Source organism: Buteo buteo, chromosome 17, assembly GCF_964188355.1.
Source record: "Buteo buteo chromosome 17, bButBut1.hap1.1, whole genome shotgun sequence".
NCBI classification, from domain to species: domain Eukaryota; kingdom Metazoa; phylum Chordata; class Aves; order Accipitriformes; family Accipitridae; genus Buteo; species Buteo buteo.
In genome coordinates this window covers 30,459,707-30,482,185 of record NC_134187.1, presented here as the reverse complement: position 1 = coordinate 30,482,185, position 22,479 = coordinate 30,459,707, and the positions used below count along the sequence as shown (strand labels likewise).

Below are 22,479 nucleotides of genomic sequence, written 5' to 3'. Positions count from 1 at the left end.
GCCCCGCCCTCGCCCCGCCCCGCCCGGGTCATAGAGCCCGCCCCGACCAGCGAGTTCCGGCTCCTTGGTGTCTCTCGCCGGCTAGAGCGCCGCTTCCTGCCTGTGGCGGGGCGGGAACTTCCGGCGGGGCGGGGGTTGCGTAGCAGCGCGGCGGGGCCGGGCGGGGGGAGGCGGTGGAGGCCGCGGCCGCCCCTGAGCCCCGCGGCGTCCCGGAGCCGGCCCGGACCCGGGCGGCAGGCGGTACGTGAGACCGGGGCCGGACTGGGGGGCTGCGGGGGTGAGGGGGGCCGTGGGGCGGCTGCGGGACCGGGGGGGGGGGCTGGGGACCCCCCTGGGGAAGGAACCGGGCTCTGCGGGGTGGCGGGGGGGGGAGGCAGCCTGGTGGGGCCGGTGTGTGCCCTGCGGGTGGGGGGAGGCGATGCGGCCCCGACAGCACCGAGAGCGGTGGGGTGGGAGCGAGGAGGTGGTGGGGGCCGGGGGGGGGTTACCCGGACCTCGGGGAAGGGTCTTGAGGGCCGCTGCGGCCCTGGGCCGGGTCGTGGATGCTGGGTCCGGGCTGGCAGGAGCCCGGTGCTTGTGGGGTGGAGATCGGGCCTGGCGGGGGGTGTGTGGGGGAGCTGGCGGGGGTGGGCGTGAAACCCCACCGAGGCCGTGGGAGGGGAAGCCTTGGGGAGGAAGGAGCCCCGAGAGGGGGTATGGCCCCCGGTGCGGCGGGGTCTTTGTGCTGCCGGAGCCCGTCTGTGCCAGCCTGGCTGAGCCTCGGTCTAGGGGAGAATCTCCGGGCTTTGGTCTCTGGTGGTATGTCCTGCCCTCCTGTATGTCTGTCCTGTCCTGCCCTCCCTGTGTGTGTGTCCCCGGCTGCTGGAGCTCCCGCTTGCAGGGCTTGGCTGGCATGTTGCTAAACCGTGGCCGAAAAGGTGGAGGAAAAAAAAAATAAACCCCAACCACTGTGGCCTGTGACGGTGCTGGTTCCACCTGATGATGCAGCGTCATAAATACGCGTGGACTTCAGCAGCAGTTCCTCTTTTGATAGCTTTTGCAGGAAAGACTTTAATTGGGTTGAAAGTTGCTCCGCTGACAAATTATTTGCAGCCTCTGGGTGCTGCTGTAGTGCGGTGAGGATTCAGGCGTCCTGATCCCCAGCAGGGCTGGGATGCTCCTGGGCAAGGAGTGGGGAATCCCCTGCACGAAGCAGCCGTGGAAGGAGAGCGCCCGTCGCTCACGACAAAGGAATGTGGGGAACACGCGCAGCTTCCCCGTTCTTGGAGGTCTGACCTTCAGAGCACATCACGCAGCCTGTCTGTCTGTTTGGGGAGGGTAGGGAGCAGAGGGAAGTTGGTAATTAAATGGGATAAGGCTTTATTCACGGCAAGGTTTCGCAAAGCAGGCTGTGTTCTGCTGCTCGTCTCAGCTGTAAGCACCTGAGGTCAGTGGTGTCTCATCTTACAGGAAGCAGGAAGGGCCTTAGTCTTTTTTTAATACAGTTTTAAGTGATAAATATAAAAATGTCCAAAAATGCAACAGCATCTGATAAACCTTTTTGTTATAATAACAGTAAAGCTACTGTGGGAGCTTCGGGGGCTGGGTGTTCATTGTGGCCGGTTCAGCACAGTGGTAACGTCCAGGGGTGTTTCTGAGCTGGTTTTATCCTTGTTGCCGAGACCAGCAGATAAAACCAAAGCAGTTTTTCCAATTCAGGCTTCCCTGCTGTCAATTTTTGCAACGCTAGAGCGAGCAGAGGAGTTGCAAGAAAAACTTGGATTTCTGTCAGAAGATCTTAAGGTGGCATTTGGGGAAACTATTTTTAGCAGGATTGCGTAACTTAAAAGCTGAGACTTTACCTACTGGGCAAATATTTCTTTCCCTGCGCGCGGTGCATGCCTGCTGTGCAGCGATCCTGCTGGAAGAGCCTCTCGTCCCAGCTTCGATCCTGGCCAAGCGAGGTGGGGGTTTGAGGCGAGCAGAGTCCTGGCCAAGGGCTGGAATTTCCAAAGCGAAGTGCCACGGGGAGGCAACCGATGTTTAGATCACCAGCTTGGTCGTGTTCAGCCTGTTGGGGAAGGCTGGGATGCATGAGGGCTTTCTAAGACTGGCTGGGGGCTCCAGAGGGACCCTTATTCTTCCCATTTAAATTTAAAAAAAGGCAAGGCAGAGTAATTTTTTATGGGGTTGGAAAACAAGGTAAGGAGTGGTCTGAGATGTGGTGGTGGTTCTCTGTTCTCATGACTGACTTCGGACCCTTGTCCCCAGGGGAACGTGTATCTGCGTTGGAGGCATATGGGGCTTGTGTTGCAGGCGCTCAATGGTTTCTGCACAGGTTATTCGGCTTCTTAGGAGAGTTGTAAAGGCTCTTCAGGAAATGCAGGTTTCTCTTCTGTGTGGCTGAAAGCCTGGGTTTGTGTGTGGAGGAAGAGAGGTGTCTTCATCGGGGCCCTGAGAGGGGGTGAAGGGCTGGGCACAGCCTTCCACCTCCTTTTTTGCCATGCTCATTTTTCCTTCCCTTCCCGCCCCCCCCCCCCCCCCCCCCCCGTGATTAGATCTGTCCTGTCTGACCTTATGACTCCTGCATGGCAGCAGCTCTTGGCCCTCGAAGAACAACATTTTGAACCGTAGAAGAGGAAGGGGAAAAGATGGGCCATTGGGAGCATCTCCCTGAAAAGAGTAAAACCAGCCCAGCCCTGCCTCTTTGCCACTTAGGAAGGAATTCTGCCGCGGAAGGTAAATCAAGTACCTCACAAAACTTTCTCCATCTGTGCACAGGGGATGAGTTTTAAGTCCTTCCTCCACACACGTGGAGCCTCCAACACGTGAACGGTTAGAGTTACATCAGCAGTTTTACAGAGTGTTGCTTTATATATACTTTCAGGGCTTTTGGTTGGATGCTGCCGATAACTTTGAAGTCATATTTATCTGAAACCTTTGGTTTTGCTCTGTTAACAAGAAAGACTTCTATGTCTTGACGGTCCCCCTGTTGCAGCTGACAGTGCAACATGTATGGCTGTTCTTGCAGCTTGTAGCTGCCTGATCTCTCCCCTGGCAGATTTACCTAGAACACTGTTCAGAGATCACAGCCTGCTATTCATGGATCTGTGCAGGTTCACAGTGAAGGACGCAGCTCTTGCTCTAAAGCTGTTAAAGAACCTTTGTTGTAAATTAATGTCTACAGGGAAATGGCAAGATCTTCCTTAAATTTCAGAGGTTTAAAATAAGTCCTGCCAAACTGGCTTAGAAACTGCCCCTGCCTGATTTCTGTATCTCTTATTTCACTTGGTGCTCTAGAAGCAGAAGGGCAGACACTGAAATTCCCAGAGCACTCTTGAAAGAGCGAGGTTCCCTGTGACTTGCAGGGAAAGCCTTTGTTAACAAAACCCACTGATGAATCTGGAGTTCTGGAAAAGCATCCTAAAAGGCTGCAGAGACAGCTGGAGGCAATGCAAAGCGAACTTCAAACAAACCTAAAGGTAAAAGCGAGCTGTGAGTTGCGCTGCTCAAGCGGTCTCTGCCTGTGTTTTCTCGCTCATCAGTCAGCTTGGTGACTGGCCAACTGCTGGGGCTTCGCAGCTTGTGTGGGCTCCTTGCGGCAGAAAACAGGAAACACTTCTTACTGAATAGGATCTGTGCTGCTCTGCTCTGAGGATGGGATTATTCACCGAGTCTAAAGAGATCCCTCACATCCAAATGCTTTCAACTGAAGGCAGAAACCCCTTTGGTCTTCTCGGATTATGAAGTCCATGTGGCAGCTGGTCTGGGCTCGCTCGGTACAACGGTAGTGCCGATAGTCGAAGGTGGGTCTGACTGGGTGCGTGGAGGCTTGGCTGACCTGCGCAGGCCAGGCTGCTGAACTGTCTCAGTGAGGGGCTCAGGTTCCGCCCTGGGCTCTTGGGAATCCTCTCCTCCTGTTTGAGGAGCTGGGACCTCTTGAGGTGCTGCTGGTGGAGGCGGTGGTTCACAGGCATCCTCCTGCATCCTGGGTCTGCCTTTCTGTGGCAGGTACCGGAGCAGTACATATGCCCTTGTTTAAAGGAACTGCCCAGCATGGTTTCCTTTGGGACAAGGCATCGCTTCCACTTCTGGCAGAGCAGTTAGAGTTGGGAGGGGACAGGCTACTGATGGAGCAGCGATGTGGGATGCTTTTTATAACTGAGTGTGTGTATTCAGACATTTTGCTGGCTGTGACTTACATCTGCTGTTTCTGGGGGGCGGAAAAAAACCCTAAACATAAATTAGTTTAACTTCAGATTTAGGCTGTTTATTTTTTTTTGTTGTCTTGATGCTGTAAGAAACAAACCAGAAAACAAAAGGCTTGGCAGATCTGGGTAAAGCTGTGCTGTGTAATTCCAGCATGGCCCCAGCTGTTAACAAGTGGTTTGTTCCGCTTATCTAACGAAGGGACACCCGCCTTGCAGACCCTTGCATCCTTCTCTGTAGCCATGAACGCTCTCCAGACAAACCACTTCTTGTGGCTGCAGGGCCCAGCACGTGCGAGAGGCCCCGTCCCCATCGGAGCCTGCCGGTGTCTCTGCCGTCGTGGATGAGGAACGTGCAGCCCCCCAAAAGTAGGCTGGGGCCAGGTTCCTGCCTCTGGGCTGTCGGTGGCAACATCTTCCTCTGGTCTTGCTGCATCTGCCTGTAGACATGCTGCAGGCTGCGGTAGCATGCTGCGCTGCATTCCTCCGTGATCTCTGGGGTTTGTGAGATGTGTCAGAGCTCAGGCGACAGCTGGGGAGGGCAGCCGGTGCCCGGGCAGCTGATGGCTCGAGTAGTTTTTAATGGGAGCTTGTACCCCAAGTCACAGGACCTTGTTTAGTTCCTGCCCGGGTTCCTGGTAGGCAGGAGCTGTTGCAGAGAGCTCAAGCAAAATAAAGAGACTTTGCAGTGTCGAAATGCAGCAATTGGGAAGAATATTCTAAGCTCGAGCATAAAGAACAAAACCAGAAATGTGTGTTTCTGCCTGGATCTTGAACAGTTCCCCTCTGATGAACCCGAGGCATAGGAACCTGAGGCTTGGGAGGCTGTGGTTCTGTTTGCGATACCCGGACCGAGTGTATCCCCCATTCCTGAGGATGATTGGTGACAGCCCTCCTGTGCCGGGGGGGTCATGGGCAGGGTCTCACCCCGGGGCTGTAGCTGGGGTACTGCAGCCTCTGCAAGGCAGGTGAGTGCTTGGCAGGAGACAAAGCGTGGGTGTAGCCCTGTAAAGGAGTGCACCCCCCTCCTGTTGAAATATTTTTGGAGGAATATAACGCTGTCTTGAGTAAATCTGCCACAAGGTTTCCTCCCAGTTGTCCCTGTGTTGTTACATAGCTGTGGGGTTTGGTGTATTATTTCTGCCCCTTTGGCAGTCCTGTCTGAGGTGTCAAAGCCCCTTCACAGCACTGTAGATTGAATTCCTGAGGTTTGGAAGGGCTTGATCTGAAAAAAGTACAGAAAGGAAGTGGCAGGAATTGGGTGGGCAGCTCAGCAGCTCCAGGTCAGGCCACCCTGTCAGAATGTCTTAATAAAGAGCAGGACCTTGATGTTCCTGAAACAATGTGATTTTTATCCCCGCCCCGCCAGAAGTCGTTGCCCTGGCTTAGCAACCTGCAGCACCAAACTGTGTTCCCTGAGCTGCTTTCAGTTGCGAAGCAGAGGCTTGCAGTCAGCTGCGATTCTCGATTATGCGTTTCATAGGGCTGTAGGACTTGACGCAGCGCCAAGAGAGATCTTGTTATGTTCCTCGCAGGCTGAAGGTAAGGGTGGCTGGAGTGGAGCAGGGGTTTGATCTGGTCTGTGGACGTTGCTTCTGCTCATCCCACAGCTTTGGAAGAGAGCTGCTGTTTCAGTTCTCTGGCTGTGGAATTGGAGATGGGATGGGTAAAAGCTGCCTTGTGCCGACCGTGCGCCAGGGAGCAGGCTGTGCTGGAGGCAGGAGGGATGGGGCACCGCGGGGTTTTACCTGGGCTGCTTGGCTTGCTTTTTCAGATGAGCCTTGCCCAGTCTGAGGGGATAATGCCCTTGCCCCGTGGCTGCACACTGGGTCGTCCACCTCCCTGTCACCTCCTTTGCTTGTGTAGGTGCAGAGGTGAAACTGCACAGTGTGATGTGAGCTTGCTGTGCTGAGAGCCACTCAGCTTTCAGCAGCTGCCTACAGGAACTTCCCCCCAATTTATTTTTTTTTTTGCTTTCCTTCTCGAGGTGGCTGATTTCCATGGTGAGCTATTCTGCCTCCAGCCTCTTTCACTTAAATCCTTTCAATGCACTGAAAGTATGGAAAACAGGATGAGTTTGTTGGGTCCCAGCTGGGAGACACTGCAGGCTAGCTGTGGTTTTTTGGTACTGGTAGTGTTGTTTCATGTCGTGGGATTCTGAGGTGCTGCCAGCATTGGGCACAATGCCTGTAGGTGTTCCTGGGACTATCCGCTGGGCTTTAGTGATCCTGAAGAGCTTCCCAGAATAAGGAATGGCCTTGCTGGGTGGCAAAGCCCTCTAGCCTGATTCTGCAGGGGTTAAGCAATAGGAGCTCTTCAACATGTTGTTTGTCCTACCAAAATGGGATCTTGAATGTGGGCAGGGCCTCACAATTGATGTGTTTTCTTCCTATTATACAACTGAGAATGATTGTTTAACCCCGCTTTCCTTTTGATCTTGTTTGCCTGTATGTACTTGGGGAAAAGCTTCCTTTGACTTGTGAAAGGCTTTTTAGAAAAAGTTGGTTGTTTGTTTTTTTTCCTTTGGAAAGTTTTGCTTTCTGGATGTGTGCTAATGTTGAACAGAAGATCAACACTGGAGGAAAAATCTTTATGGGAAGAGCTGTTAGATTTGTACTCTCAATGCTTTTGGCATTTAATTAGCAAATAATGAGTAATATTTTTGTTTCGCCTGTGGCCTCTTGAATCAAAATAGTATGTACTAAAACTTTGTGGATTACAGTCAGTCATTCTTGAAGTCTCTGCTAACTGGTTAAAACTCTTTGAAGAAACAAGTTTTAGGCCTGCGGGATATTGATTATTTCAGGTGTGGGAGGGACTGCAGTGAGCATGCTGAATCCATCGGGTTTTGTTCCTGCTGAAGGAAACACGGTTTGGAGAAGGAGTGAATTAACTCGTGTCACCATTGTTCCAAAACAAGCACATTAGCTCAACAGTTATGTTGAAGTGGGTGGTAACCCTTTAAAGGATTAGTAAGCAAGAATCAAGATACTAGTTGGTGTCTGGTAAATCAAACACAACTCCTTGGTGTTCCCTTTGAGCCTGGAGTGCGGCTCTGCTGTGGTACCAGTCTGTGCAGAGTTGTGCTGTGGAGCAGTGCTGCTTGAATGCTGCTATATCGCAGAGCACAAAGGCTTGCCGGGCTCTTCCCTGAAACTGGAGTTGCTGTTAGGATTGCTTCGCTGGCTTTTCCTGTGAGTGGAGCGTAAATTACTTCAAATTGCTCTCTGCTTCCTGGGTATGTGCAATAGCAATTAGAGGCCCTGTGTATTAATGCTGGAGAGGAGCAAACGAGTCACGTTTCAGCTGAGGCTGTTTGAGTGTCTGATCAATTTTTTTGGTGGGGAGGGAGTGCTCCTGCTCCGTGGTGTCATTAGTGGGGTGGTTAATTATGCACATGCCAAGCAGCTGGTGGTTACTGGTGGTGGGCATGCAGGCAGAACTGGTTTGTTGTATCTGCTGCTCTTCACCAGTTACTCTTGATGGAGAAGGTGAAGTCAGGCAGGTGAAGCGACTGTCCTGGCCCGCAGACCAGCACTCTTGTCTGTGCCAGTGGTTTTTAAGTTCACGGCCCATGGATGTTTTAAATGTGTGCAGAAATTCCTGGGAAAGCCACTAAACCATGCAGGCTCATGGCACACAGTCAGGCAAGCCAGATGCCATCAAATTGGGAAGAAGCAAAAGAACAGGCAGAGCAATGCTACGAATCTGATCCTGCGGCCGCTGAGTTGCCTCTCCAGACCTCACGGGTCGTTCTGAGCATGAGACTCTGTGTGTGGCTGAGCCCAGGGATTGCCCGTGCTGGCTGGACTCTGGACCCGGCTTGGTTTTGGTGCTGGCACTTGAAATCAGATCCGCTCTGTTGAGCAGCATGTAACACGGGTAAGCGTGGGGTGTGATTTTTGTACCAGAAAAGTCAAGGTAATGATCAGAAAGACCAGGAGGGTCTGACAAGAGTCAAGGCTATAAACGCAGTCACCTGGAATGGTCTGGCCAGGTCTGTGGGGCTCGACAGAGCTGCCGAAGCCCTGTGCAGCGAGGAGAGTGCAGTAGAGAAGGCGGCTGGCCTCCAGCCTGTATCTCAAAAGTGAGCGTTTGTTTTTCTCGCTGCCTTCACGTTTCTGTAATGCACAGCTCTGTAACTCCCATCCTTGTGCCTTCCTGGGTGCGCAACCCCAGCTGGAGGAGCCGTGGGGGATATGGCAGCTAGACCTGCACTGCTGGTGTTTCGTTTCCAAAGAAGCTATGGGATGTACGCTGTGCCAGCTCTTCAATGCCATTAAATCCTAATGGGGCCTGTATCTGAGCAGAGAGCTCATAGTTCCAGATTAGGGCAAAGTTTGGATTTGTGCTCAGCCTGTGTGTCAGCAAGTGCCTGCTTCGGTTCCCTGCCAGGCCCGGCAGTGCAGGGAAGTCGCTTTGGCCAGGAATGTACAACATGCACTGGGCTTGTTTCTGTCCTGCTGTACTGTGTGGTTTAGAAACTGGGTCGCTGGACATCTAGGTCAGGCAGAGGGACTTTTAGCCAGCTTTAGATTATGCTGCATGTTCGGATTCAATATTGTTCTTGTTAATCTTCAATTTCAGACTGCTCTTCCTTTCTTGTGTGACACGGGTCTGTTTATAGCACTGGGCTCCGCGACTGCTGTGTGGCTCTAACCTGGAGCAGGGTGGCCACGCACTGGGCACTCATCTTGAGTATGTGGCTTGCAGGGGCCCAGCAAGTTCGTCACAGCTGCTGACCGTGCTGTGCTCTAAAATGCACAGACTTCAGATGCCAGAGGATGTCGTGAGCCACAGTGAGCGGTGCTGGCAGGAGGGCAGGCGAGTAATCACGCGGGCTTAGCAAGCTGCCCCTGGCCAGCTGGGCTGCACTAACTGGGTCGCTTGCAGGACATCAACAGACTGTCGCAGCTCTGCACACTGACTGTCGTTGGGCTGGTGAATCCTCTCCTGTTGTACGGGAACAGGCTGCTGTCACCGGAGCCAGCTCTGGTTGCTGACATGAGGGTTTCCTGTGAAACTTCCATTGTGTCAGGTCAGTTAGGAGCTGCTTTAAAGCTGCAAGGCACGGACACGGGCACAGCTTCAGCACTGATGACTCTTCTGTCTTCAATCTGCTTGTCAGACCAGAGATCTGGCTGAGCAGAGCCCTTTTGCCTGTGTCCTGGCGCCAGCCCTGATCCTATCCGAGCAGCCTCCTCACCTGGTCTGGGTGATGGAGCCCAGCAGATGCCTTCAGCAAAGTGCTTCAGCCAAACGTCAGCTCCCCTGCAGAGCCCCTGTGCTCCCTCCCAGGTATGGATGGGGCAGCTTCTGCTGTGTAGCTCTGTCCCTGGTCTTCTGCTGTCCCACTGGCAGTGCCGGCAGCCTCTTTCCTTGGTGTGACCTGGACTCCTGGGAGCAGAGGCCATCTTAAATGGATGCAGATCCTGGGTGCTGGGAGCCAGTTGCTGCAAAACTTTGATTTCTTTAGGCTTCTGGATCACTTTTTTTTTTTTTCCACCTGGAAACTTTCCAGCAGCAGCAAGACTGCTTCAGAAACTGTGCAGCCCCCCGGAGATGTTACGTATTTACTCACAGCAGGGAAATAGAGACAACAAAGTGTGGTGCCCCAGAACACACACAGTGCAAACCAGTGAGAAGATCGCTGGTGTCCTGGCTCCCATGCTGGGCTTTAACTGCTACAGAACAGCCCCGCTTGCATCCATATGTTGTTTTCTCTCCCTTTCCTCCCCTCCCCCTTGCTTTCTGGTTTTAATTCTATTTCTTTTGGCTCACAAAGCTGATGAAATTAGGAAAGATTATTAAAAACACCATTGCTTACAGAACAGGTTTCTTCCAAGCTATGCCAGCTGTAAAGCGGCTCTGGTATCTGTTGGCAACACTTATATTGGAAATAATGAGAAAATGGTGTCTTTTTTTCCCTGAGAACCAGGCAAAGCCTGAATGCTGGAGACTTCCAACACAGGCTAATTAAGTTTGATTTGTTTTGTTTGTTTGTTTTTAATTTTTTTAAGGGATTCTGTCTGGTCTTCTCTATTTCCACAGAAGGGATGGGCTTCCCTAGTGAACTGGCACCAGATACTGGCTCAGAAGAGGGGCTGGCTGTGTGGATCTGCTAAAAGGAGGGCAGGCAGCAGAGCTGGCAGATGCTGCCAGCAGCTGGTGTCCCTGGGGAGAAGCTGGACACCTTTGTGTTTGAACACAAGGCCCTGGGGTGGTCACTGCTCTTCATCCGGTCCTTGGCTTTACTGACCATTGTGCTCTGATTTTTTCCAGGCGTATTTTTTGCCATGTGTTTAGTAGGTAGGTGCTGGCTCTGCTCCTGTGATCATGTTGTTCTCACTGTTGTCATTTATTGTCTGCCTTGGACTGGGTTGGTTTATCTCAGTGAGCTCTAGCTGTGAGTGCAGAGTCATCCCCGTCGCCTGTTCTGCCTGGCATAGCTGTGCGGGTCGAGGTGGGTTGGTGCCTCTTTCAGACCTTCACCTTCTCAGGCTCGGGGTGGCTGGGGGCCTGGGGAGTTTTGTAGCCAGTGCATCATTTACCTGGGTGAAACTCGCTTCCCTTCCAGTGCCGTTGTCTGCCTCTGCACTGGTCCTTGCTTGTGTTGCTCACACTCATACTCATCAGCTCCTGAGAGTGAGTCAGTGTCTCCCGACAGCCTGGCACGCTGTTCGCATGGTGCAGGTGGAGGTGTCTGCTCCTGTCCTGGGACCTGCAGCCAAGAGCGTGCTGTAAGATCTCGTGAAAGATGCTGCTTTCCCAGCAAAGCTGTCTAGGGCCAGGCCCTTTCCAGGTTGCTCTGGATCTTTGCCCATGCCCAGGTGTGCTTGTAGCTTGAAACAGCTGTTGACCAAGGAGAGCTGGCTGTGTGGGTGAGCAGGAGCATGGAAGTACAACCCTGCGAGCTCCAGATGACTCAGCCTCCTTGTGCCGGTGGAATGGAGAGCTCCTTCGGAGCCGGTAGATGCTGGCTTGCTCCACAGACTGCCTGGAGCAGTCAACCAGGCAGAAAGCTTGGCTCAGCCGGAGTGTCTGGGATCCAGCGGCTTGAACATATTGTGGCAAAAAGAAGGGAACATGTGAACATGTGCTCTGGGGGCTGTGGAACAAATCCTTGGGCTCCCATGCTGACTTTTTTTTTTTTCCAAAGAGGAGGGGGAGCTTTTTTAAGCCATTAATTTTCCTTTTGTCAACAGAAAAAAAATTTTCAGCAATTTTCCTCTGGGGGCAGGAACAGTTAGTTATCGTGCTGGAAGACAGCACAATATTACCACGGAAATCTTATCTATATGCTTGCTGCTAACATGAAAGATGGGCAGATAAGCTTTGGGTCAGAGGAGCCCCAGCCTTGCTCGCTGTGATCCTGTACTGCCATTTGAAGGGCGGAGGTAAGCTCATGTCAGACAACTGAGTGAAGCCCCTGTCTGCCCAAGATTTGGAGCAAAACTGCAATGCATTGGGTATGTGGGAATGAATGTCCTGTGACCAGAGTAGGGGGAGTTGACAGTGACGGTCTGCCTTAACTTTTATATGTCATGTTTGCCTATTTAAATGGAGGGTTTGTGGGGAGGATGGAAGAGCTGCACAAGTTGGGGCTTGAGATGAGGTGCAGTTGGGGAGCTGGGGAATCCCTGCCGTGATGATGAGACAGGCTTGGGGCTGTCCTCCGTGCAGCACTGCTCTAACCAGCTGGGGAGTGAGTTGTTGCCTTCCTCTTTCCTGTCCTCTACTTCCCCAAGGGCTTATTAGGAACCTTTGTCTCTGCTGGTGGATGCTGAGGAGGCTTTGGGTAAGGGTAGGAAGTCAAAGTGCTTTTGACTTGTTAATTACTGATCCTCTCTGATACCATCAAGCCCTTGTTGCTATGTAGATCTCTTCTGTGTTGAGTAGTGTGCAGGCACTTGAAGTCCCCAGGCCAAGAAGATGACAATCTACAAAGACAAGGCAGGATGATGGGGATGATGACAAGGGTAGCAGGGAAAAAGTGACTTATCCCAGCTTTTCTCTGTAATTTGGGCTAAAGCCCAGTTCTGTGACTGGCCTCTGATCTGTGCGAGCTGTCCCCTCTCCCTGCCCAGCCCTAGGGAGGCTGATGGTGCTGGGGTCAAGAAGCTGTGTGTATTTGGAGAGGGCAGGATTGGGAAGCTCATTCGCTTAAATCAAGTATAATCATAGGTGGCAGTTGCTGTTTACTGGAGAAGCAATCTCCTGTAACTGGGTTTGTCTGGGTTCCTGCTCAGCCTTCCCTCCCCTGTATTGTGTCTTGCCCGTGTTGCAGATGGTTTGGCTTGACTTCACCCTGGTGTCTGACTGCCTCTGGAAGCCCTTCCAGGAAAGGTATTTTTTTAAGCTCTTTGTGCTTCAGTTCAGCACATGATGGATCCCTGCAGCCCGCGAATCATCACTTTTGATGAGTAGCACTGCGCAAGTAGGGCTTGCTCGTATTAGCTATGTGATACCTTCTTTGGGGCCATCCTGCAGGTTGCTGAGCCCAGGGAAGAATGAGTGTATCCAGTATCCTGCAGGGCCAGGTCAATAATTCACCTCTGGATCTAGCAGGAGGGAGATTGGGTTGCCAGCTCCATCTCACTCGAGCGTTTGCAGACACTTTCAGCTCTCCTGTTTCTGCTTCATGATAGCAGCAGGGTGCTCCTTGCTTCAGTGTGCTGGCAGAGCCCCACAGATGATCTCTGGCAGAAGGGGGAACAGCTGGGTCAAGGAATGAGAAGAATTCAGAGGCGCTCAGACTCGTGCAGGTGCTGAAATTTTTCTGGAGTAAGTTTTGATGTGGCTTCTGTTTGGCAGATGGCAAGGCTGGCTTTCGGTGTTCATGTTTTGCCCTCCACTTGGCTCTTTCCTGAGTGGATGTGAAGACGTTTAGTGTCTTGCCCCGCTGTTTGTTGGAAAGATGACATTGGAATTTGGAAGTGTGGAAGCAAAAGACAAAGAAAGCTGAGTCGCTAGGGAGCGTGGTTCTGAAGAAGCGGTGCCCAGCGCAGTTCTACTTCGATACCTGAGTGCCTGTGCAGGAGCAGGTGCTGTGTCTCCTGAGCAGAAGGAGAGGGCAGGCTGCTCGTGGAGTTGCTCACACATTCAAAGGCACATTAAGACACCAGGGCATGAACCGGTGCCTGAGCACTGAGCAACAGAGAAGGTCAGTGTGGTTCCAGCTGCAAAGTGAAGCACCTCTGTGGGGGACTAGCAGGCTGCATGGGTGCTGTGGCTCAGCTGGCAGCCAGGAGCTGTTGTGCTGGGTTCTCCACATCCGTGTTTGCCCTTCCAGTTGGTTTGAACCCAATGTAAATGTGTTGAAGGTGCTGAGACTTGCAGCGCGAGTGGCTCGTGAAGGGATGGGAAGGAATTTGGGTCCCTTCCCAGTGGAGGAGAGCAGCATCTGTCCAAAGGCGTGGGAAGGTTTAAGAGCAACCGATCCTAGTTGCTCAGAGATCAGTTCTCCTTCCAGCCTGCAGCCGTTAATCATGTTATCTGAATTGCAAACGCTGACTCAGGGACTTTCCCCACCCCAGCCTCTGTCAGAGGAGTCCTTTGTCTGTGCCTGCTCTGTGGAAGCAAAGAATCCATCCACACGTGGAGCTGATTTATTGTCTGACTTTCACAGTGTCCAGTGAGTTGATTTAAGTCCCTCCCTGCTGCCCCTTGACTTGGGGAGGGTCCCAAGAGCCAACCATGAAGCCATTGCATTACCTACAGCCTCCCTTTGTGTCCATCCATCACCTTCTCTCCTCCCTCACTGCTCTAGCTGGGCAGACGCAGTGGTTTCCACAACCAGCTCTGCTTGCTATGTCTGTCTAGAGCCAAAGCTCTTTCAGCTGTGAAGAGCTGGCTGGGGAGGTACGTGGCGTTGTGCAAGCAACTCGGCCGAGGTGCAGGCGCTGGTGCTGGAGCTGTCTGGAGCTGGGTGGCCACATCTGGCTGCAGAGCAACAGCAGGGTGAGTTCCTGCCTGCCCTCCAGAGCAAGTAGATGCTCCTGGTGTTTGCACAGCTGGAAGCGCTGCCATGCCACAGTCTCCTCACCGTGTGGATGGTGGTTTCGGAGCCTCATGTGCCATCTGCATGCCTCGTACAGCTCCTGTCCCTCCTGGCTCCTGTTTGTGTTTGGGGTAGGGACTCCTTTATCTGCAGTCAAGTGCAGCGTACGGCTGTGGCGGTTTGTCACCGACTTTGATGTTGGTGAGAATGGGAGAGGAGGAGCTGGCTCTTTAGGGACAAGCCACAGAGGAACCAGTAACTGCAGGTGTGCCAGGGCAAAGCTCAAGGTTGGCCTCTGGCAGATAGTGTAAGAAGTTGGTGAACGATGTTACTTGGAAATGCCTTCCTCAGCAGGGAGGGGTGAGGACTTGGTGCCTGAGGGGCTGCTCTCAGGGCTGCATGCCTTCCGTGCTGGAAGCAGAGGCCCCAACAGCTTTGGTGAGTCGTGGGGGGCTCCTCGTCCAGGTGCTGGAGCACCCAGCTGAGGTCACGCTTTGCTGCAGATGGTGTTGGGCGTCTTGACTCTGCGTCTGCTTGGCCGAGTGGGAAAGCCACTGGAGATGGCAGCAGAGGACAATGCCTGTAGCAGGCAGCTGGGATGCCAGAAGCCAGTGGGCCTGCTGTCCCCAGGGAAGGAGCTGGTTTCTCTGCAGCCGATGTGGCGAGGCTGGTGGGTGTCTGGCTGCACCCAGGAACGGTCCCTGGCACACATCCCACTGCTCAGCCTATGGGACTGGGCTTGCTCTTTAGAGGTGCCCCTGTGCTGTCGTCTCATCAAACCAAATAGAACTCTGGGGAAAAAAACAAAACAAAACAACCAATTAAAAAAAAAAACAACAAACAAAACCAAACCCAAACCAAAACCCAATAACCAGCAAGAAGAAAAATTGCAGCAGAATTAGTAATAACATGTGTGGGAGAGAAGCAATGCCAGCAGCACGTCAAAACGGAGGAGTTCAGCACACACAAACAGGGCTGAGACCGCTTCCCACTGCACACTCCTCCATATGGCACTTGACTGTGAGCTCCAGCCATGCCCGGGGCTACCGCAGCTGGTCACACTGGGAGGAGAGAGCAGGAATTTGGGAACCAGGATGATGTGAGGGCCGGGACCTGCTCTGTCTAGACACCACGGGATGCTCAACTGCTGCTAACTGCTCTTCTTTTTCCCTCCACAGGGTTCTGGCATCGGTGATGAGCAATGGGGTATGATGTAGCACGTTTTCAGGGGGATGTTGATGAAGACCTTATATGCCCCATCTGCAGCGGGGTCCTGGAGGAGCCAGTTCAGGTAGGTTTCTGTCTGAGCACTGACTGTGGCTACTGAAAGCCTCCGATTGCAGCTCCAGACTTCTAGATGTCTTGATCAGATGATGGGCGCCGCACACAGCGTGTGCATTAGGTGAGCTCAATGGATTCTTAACTTTCCTACTAATGGTTTAAGCTAACAGCACGGGTAAGGAAGCAGCACCAGGGATAAAAGTCTGCGGTTGTGTGAGTTCTGGTGGAAATGAACTAAAGTTCTGGGTTTGGGGGATGTCCTGGGGTCAGCAAGTAGGCGGGAGGAAGGGATTAGCTTATGTGGGGTCAGGTTTCCCTTACTCTTTCATTCCTGACTCCCTTCTTAACTCTACCAAAGCTCAATGCAGCTGCATGCCAGTGATGGTGTCCCAAGGCAGAGATGGCAGCAGCTATGCTAAAATCTGTCCCTTGCTTATGGCTTCATGCTTGGTTGACCCTCTCTGCTTCCCTGCACACATGCTTCCTCCATGCTACAGACCTGTTCTGTTTTACTTGCCATTGGGAGCCTGGCTTGGCTCTTCTGTCACCAAACGTAGCTTGGAGGATGGACAGACCACAGCCCTGGTACCAGCACACTGCTCTGCCTGGGCCTGGCACAGCCGAGTTGTTTGGTGGATCCTCTGGCTCACTCTGCAGCTTGTGCAGCCACTTGGGGAAGGAGGGTGTGCATGGGGAGCTGCTGCTTCCACTCCTTCCTCTGCTTGCTGTGAAGCGGAAGGGCTGTTGGACGGGGCTTTCCTGTCAGTTCTGTTATTACAAGCTCTTCCAGTGCAGCGTTGCTCCGGAGCACTGGGTAGTCTCCAGCCCTCCTGTGCCTCTCGGTGCTGGAAGGGCTGTATTTGTCACTGTCCTGCGAGGTCCTGTTACCTGGGGAGAGGTTAGTGGGGGCTTTTCTAGCCCCCTCACCAGTGCTGACCAGACTGGAACACTGCTGGCTGAGTGGAGCTGGTTGCTACATGGGACTTTGTGTCCCTCCCCGGTCCCTGCCCCTTCCCTTCGGGGTCTGCATGCCACCGGAGGCATTCCTACACTGGCCGAGCTGTGGCCATGTGCTGGGTAGCTCAGTACCCTCTGCATAAATCCAGCTTCATTTGAAATAAAACGGATTAAAATAAAACTGAGCTAATCTGAAATGTGTGCATAATTATTGCAGTTTCATCACTTAATAATGAAACACATCACAAAACCTGTGGTTTTTGCTGTGCTGGTAAGCTGCCTGATGGAGATCCCAGAGAGTCTGGAGCTGTGGTGCTGTAGCCTACCCTGTGCAGGTGGGCTGGGGGTGCGTGGAACTGCAATCTATTGTAGTTAAAATCATGGGTTTGCACCTTCCAGCTATGTGAATCTGTTATGTCAAACAAGCTTTGATTTTAAAAAGTCTGTCAACGTGTGAACACAATCACAGGCCATCGCATAAAACAGAGGGAAAGTTGCAGCTTTCTTAAGCAGGTTTATTTAAATCTTCTTTTGAGAATGTGATATCACAAATTCCCTTGTTCCCAGGCTTTTCTCAAGCGTGTTTAACAGCCTGTCTGTTGGATGCCAGCCCTCCTGCTCCTGCCAGCACCACAGTAACTGGAGTTGTGATGAGGCTGAGTTTGTAGCTAGGCACAAGCTGTGCCCTCTGACAAGCCTTGGTTTGAAGGGAGCAAATTCCTGAGGACTCTTTCCTTGTTCCTCCCTTCCAGCGCAGTCCCTCTGCCTGGTCAAAGCAGGGCCATCTCCAGTGATACCTCAGAGGGCTCAGGGCTGTACCCAGCCCTAAGATTTCAGTATGTCCAAGGATGGAGATTCCCCAGGGCCCATCCCTGCGTTACAGGCACAGAGTGACCCTCTGTGTGCAATAGCCAGTGAAACTGGTGTGATTCATCTGTCGCATCTCCAGTCTGCACTTGGTGACGCTGGGGTACCCTGATCACTAAACTTCAGTGGGGTAGGCATGGGCTTAAAAGGATAAAACACCACAAGGGGAGCGGAGAGGCTGGCTTTGTGGAAGACAGTGGAAAGCCGAAGCCTCGTAGAGTGGGACTTCAGGAAGACGTGAGGGAGAGGAGGGGCTGTACCTGTGCCATAGCCCAGCACATGCTGCCTTGTCTGATGCAGGCTTGGCTGCCTGCTGGCTCGGAGACACTGTGCTGGGCAGATTGGCTCAAGCTGCGTCACCACAGGGGCTGCACTAAAACTCCCCAGACGGTCCTGTAGCTTGAACGGGTGAATCCTAATCCACCATACATCTTGTAATCGTTGTATGCCTTTGTTGGCTGGTACGAGGCAGCCTGCAAGGCAGTGTGCGCTGGGGGAACAGCTTGTAAGTGAGATTTAGCCCTGAATGTGTCTGACCTTCCTGTAACTCCGGGTTTCTGCTCTGTGGAAGAAAGCTCAGTGTTGTCCAAAGAGCTGGCATCTGTCCCGCTCCCCCTCCCCAGTCTTAATACTCTTTTCAATTGCAGCTTGAACGCAAGAGCAGAGCCCAGCTGTGTAAATACAGTGAAGTAATGTTCTAATCTGCCCTGGAAAAATGTTTAAATTTAGCATCTCGATCTGTCTCGGCCCCTCAGCCCTTTCAGGAGGCAGCATTACCTGGGATGGAGCAGAGCAGGAGCACTGCTCTGAGGGGGTCCATGTCCTGTCACAGGGAGCTGATCTGCCTGCAAGACACCACGTGTCGGGGGGGGGGGTCAAAGAGAGTACCTTGGTGGGGCTGGGCATGCAAATTAAAACTGGGGTGGATGAAGGTGGGCACCTGCTTTTCCAAGGGAAAGGGAGGATAGCTCTGCAGCAGTGCCTCTTGTGTTGTAGCGGAGGGTACCGTGTGCGGCTCTGGTCTTTACAGGTGTGGCTTTTGGTGTCTCATTCCCCTGCGTGGGCGTTGTGCCTGCCTGTGTAATGGAGGTGCTTCTTCGTTTTGCTTTCCTCGCCCAAGGCAGCACATAGCTGCTGTGCACCCCTTGAAGACCAAGAGCCTTTCTCTGGTCAGGGTTGTCCTCCACACACGAGCCAGCAAACGCTTTCCCACTGGGAATGAGTAACACGTGGCTGTTCTCTGCCCCTCCGCAGGCTCCTCACTGCGAGCACGCCTTCTGCAATGCCTGCATCACCCAGTGGTTCTCCCAGCAGCAGACGTGCCCTGTGGACCGCAGCGTCGTGACGGTTGCCCACCTCCGCCCCGTCCCGCGGATCATGCGTAATATGCTCTCGAAGCTGCAGATCACTTGCGACAACGCTGTTTTCGGCTGTACAGCAGTTGTGCGACTTGACAACCTGATGTCTCACCTCAATGACTGCGAGCACAATCCAAAGCGCCCAGTGACTTGCGAGCAGGGATGCGGGTGAGGATGGCCTTGGGGAGCTCTGCCACAGAGGGTGGGCAGAGCAGGAGACACAGGCTCAGGGAAGGAAACCGGGGTTTGGTGCCTGACACCCTTTTGCCCCATGGGTGCAGAGCTCTGGGGGTGGCAGGACTTTGAAGGCCATGGTGCTGCAGAAAGGGTTGGGAAGGATTTTTAGTCAAACCCTTTTCTTCTTAAACTTGGTTCAAAGTCCCTGGCTCTTCAGCTCGTTGCTGGGGCTTAGGTGTTGGTCGACTGCTGGAAATGGGGTACCGGAGCCTTTGTGAATCCGCCCAAAGCCATTCCAGCCCCCTGGCATAAGTTCCAGCATGAGCTCTGCTCCCTCCTACGCATCACCAAAAGCCGAGAGCGGTGGGTGGCTGGTCTGGCCTTGGCAAGTGTGCTTTTGGTGCCGATATCCTTCCCACTCACGTGTTGTAAGCATCCAGCCAGGTGGTGACTGACTGTTGGCTTGGAGACTATCAGATCTCCTTGGATGAAGTCAGAGACTGGATCAGGCCCATGGGTTGCCTAGTGTGGGACCTGATTCTGAGCCCTGATCACTTTGGAGGAGGAAAATCCCCATTGCCTGCTGACCTGGTGGTGGTTTGTTCGCATATCTCTCCCGCCTGGCCCTGAGACACAGCAGGGAATGGGCCTCCCTACACCTATCAGAGGTTATGACGCTGGGCTTCCCGGGCCTCTTGGCAAGTCCTCCAAGACTGGATTTGTTCTGGAGACTGTTCATGTGCTTACACCAAGTGCTCTGGTCTGTAACTTTCCCTAACATGGGGCCTCCACCTTTTTTTTTGTAACGCTCCACAGCTTGGAAATGCCCAAAGATGAGCTGCCAAACCACAACTGCATCAAGCATTTGAGATCTGTGGTGCAACAGCAGCAGACGAGAATTGCCGAGCTGGAGAAGACCTCGGCAGAGCACAAGCATCAGCTGGCCGAGCAGGTAGGTCCGTGTGTGCGAGGGGCTGTCTCACAGCAGGGTCTCTCATGGGAAGGGTCAGTCTCGCCTGCTTGGACACCAAACGTCAGAAAAGCATTGTGGACGAAGAAAGCGGCTGCAGAGCAGCCCGAGCTGAGTGCAGCCAGGGCTCTGCTGCTCTTCTGCACCTCTGTCGTCCAGCTGCTGGGACAGTAGCTGAGCTGATGGGCAGGGATGTGTTCCCCCTGCCGCTGTGCTGGGGTCTGGTCTCATGGTGGGTAGCTGAGGCATTGACTGCTTTTTGCAAACCCTGGTCTGTCCTGCCTGTTGCAGAAACGGGACATTCAGTTGCTGAAGGCCTACATGCGTGCCATCCGCAGTGTCAACCCCAACCTGCAGAACCTGGAGGAGACCATTGAATACAATGAAATCCTGGAGTAAGTGCTGGTTCTCATGCTGATTGGGGAGGAGCTGGGGAGCCCTGCGTTGGGGTGCAGGTGGAGCTGGGCGTCTGCTAGCTTCACTGATGGATTCGAGAGGGGGTGACGTGCCTTCTGAGGCAAGAATAAAATGCTTCACAAAAGCAAGGGGGCAGTTGTGGGGTGTTTGTGCTGGGGAGCAGCACGTGAGCTGCTTGCACAATGGGTTCGGAGCATTTTTATTCTTCCACCTGCATCCTGCCCATGAGCAGGAAGCTGCCAGATTCCTTCCTCCTTGTGAGAAAGGCCGGAGGAAGCAGCTTCTCATCTCATCCTTTCTTCCCCTCCCTCTGGGGAGGGAGTAGCAGAGCTGAATGCCGCAGCTGGGTCCCATTTCGGGGTGAAAACGGGAGGGGTATGTGGGGAAATGGAGGCATTCCCCATCCAGCTTTGCTCCCAAATGTGGAGCAGACCAGAGGCAGAGCAGTTCCCTGCTTTTGATGGGAGCCAACGAAAATGCACAACACTGACCGCTTTGTCCCCGTGTCTGTCACCAGGTGGGTGAACTCCCTGCAGCCGGCCCGGGTGACGCGGTGGGGTGGAATGATCTCCACACCGGACGCGGTGCTGCAGGCCGTCATCAAGCGCTCGCTGGTGGAGAGCGGCTGCCCCACGTCCATCATCAACGAGCTGATCGAGAACGCCCACGAGCGGAACTGGCCGCAGGGCCTGGCCACGCTGGAGACCCGCCAGATGAACCGGCGGTATTATGAGAACTATGTGGCCAAGCGCATCCCCGGCAAGCAGGCCGTGGTGGTGATGGCCTGTGAAAACCAGCACATGGGCGAGGACATGGTGCTAGAGCCGGGACTGGTGATGATATTTGCACACGGAGTGGAGGAAATCTAAGGACTTTCAAAGAGAAATGCTTCATGATGACGAGGGAGAGGAGGGGAAAGGTGCAGAGGTGGAGACTGGGGGTAGCCGGTCAAAACTGCTGGTGTTCCCTAGTCACTGACATGGTTTTCTTAGGGCACCGTTCCCTCGAACCTCTCGCTTCCTAGCTGAAATGATTCAATGCCTCTGGTAAATACTGCTCAAACACTTGGCCCAGCAGTGACCACACACTGCAGCCCTTCCACGTTCACCCCTTGCAGATCAGCTTCTCCCATTCGATATCTTTTGAGGAGAGAAGGAGCAACCGCTCCACACATACTGCCAGACTCCTCAGACCCAGCCCGCGTTTTGGGTGCTGGTGCCTCTCCCAAAGCCCGGCTCCTGGTCCAGCCCAAACCCAGAGGCCTGGCTCGGCTCTTGCTGTGAACGGACCCCACGGCCCCTGGCAGCTCTTGCTTATCCGGTGGCCGAATCCTCCCTGGGCTTTCTCTCCCTCTGTGGATTTTCTGCCTCGCTCTCCGGCGTCTCTCTGCCGCTGTCTTTCCAAGCCTTGCCTCTGACCTCCCACTATGGCGGCAGCAGCGGGGTCCGCTCCCCCCTCCTCCTGCGGGTTGGGGAAGGGGCTTGGCCAGGGGAGTCCCTGAACTGGGCGCTGTCAGCGTCACCCCCCGGGGTCCTGCTCGACCCTGCAGCCGCCCAGAGCCAAACCAGCCGGGGACGAGCCCCCGGCACCTGCAGGGCACGGGAGGGGCTCTGTGTTGGGGACCAGCCTTTCCCCCCGCCAGCGCGGCACCCTGCAGACCTCGGGCCCCTCTCTCCTTGCATGCCCCAGCCCCTCTCCTCCCCGGGAGAGGCCGGATCCCCACGCTCGCCCCCCAGTCACCCAGCTCACAGCCCCCCCAGGCGTCTCCCGCCCTCCCACCTTGCCCCGAGACGCCGTCCTGCCCTGTGTTTGCCGGTGTTTGGCTCCGCTTCCTCTGCTGTTACTGCTGTTAGTTTTCCAGACACTTGTGATTGTGGTTCTGTATTTTTTTTATTTGTACTTTTTTTGGCCTTTTCTTGTTTTTATTCCCACTCCCCCTTTCTTATTTTATTTCTGAAGTACCGTGGACAGGCGCCTCAGAACCTGGTTACGTTTACTTGTTGGGAACTTAATTTATTTGCATTTGTTATGTTGTTTTTTACAGTACTTTCTCCTCCGGTGTCTGTACCGCTCGGATCTGGCCGCAGCTGGGTCCGGTGCCCGGCCGGCCTGGCGGGAGGCAGGGATTTAAGTGATCAATAAACAGCGTTCTGGTTGCTTTATCGGTGTCTCGGTGCCTTGGAGGGGTCTGTGCTTGCTCCCCAAAACCCCTTGCCAGGGGGGACCTGGGGGTGTTTGGCAAAGGGGCTCAGTCCCATCTGAAAA

General features: G+C 53.7%; 1 protein-coding gene across 5 annotated transcripts; it reads left to right on the top strand.

The window, feature by feature from the left end:
- The first annotated feature begins 127 nt into the window (after positions 1–127).
- On the top strand, positions 128–22,376 carry RNF41 (ring finger protein 41). Of its 5 annotated transcripts, XM_075049675.1 has the most exons (8): positions 130–240; positions 2,538–2,718; positions 3,280–3,461; positions 15,366–15,478; positions 18,547–18,818; positions 19,644–19,779; positions 20,089–20,192; positions 20,732–22,376. In XM_075049675.1, exons 4-8 carry the CDS (start codon positions 15,389–15,391, stop codon positions 21,081–21,083), a joined length of 954 nt encoding a protein of 317 aa, XP_074905776.1. In that variant the 5' UTR covers positions 130–240; positions 2,538–2,718; positions 3,280–3,461; positions 15,366–15,388; the 3' UTR covers positions 21,084–22,376. The 5 variants fall into 5 exon arrangements, with proteins under 5 accessions (XP_074905775.1, XP_074905776.1, XP_074905777.1 ...); XM_075049676.1 differs by lacking the exon at positions 3,280–3,461; XM_075049674.1 differs by lacking the exons at positions 2,538–2,718; positions 3,280–3,461 and having other exon boundaries at positions 128–240.
- Positions 22,377–22,479: the final 103 nt, after the last annotated feature.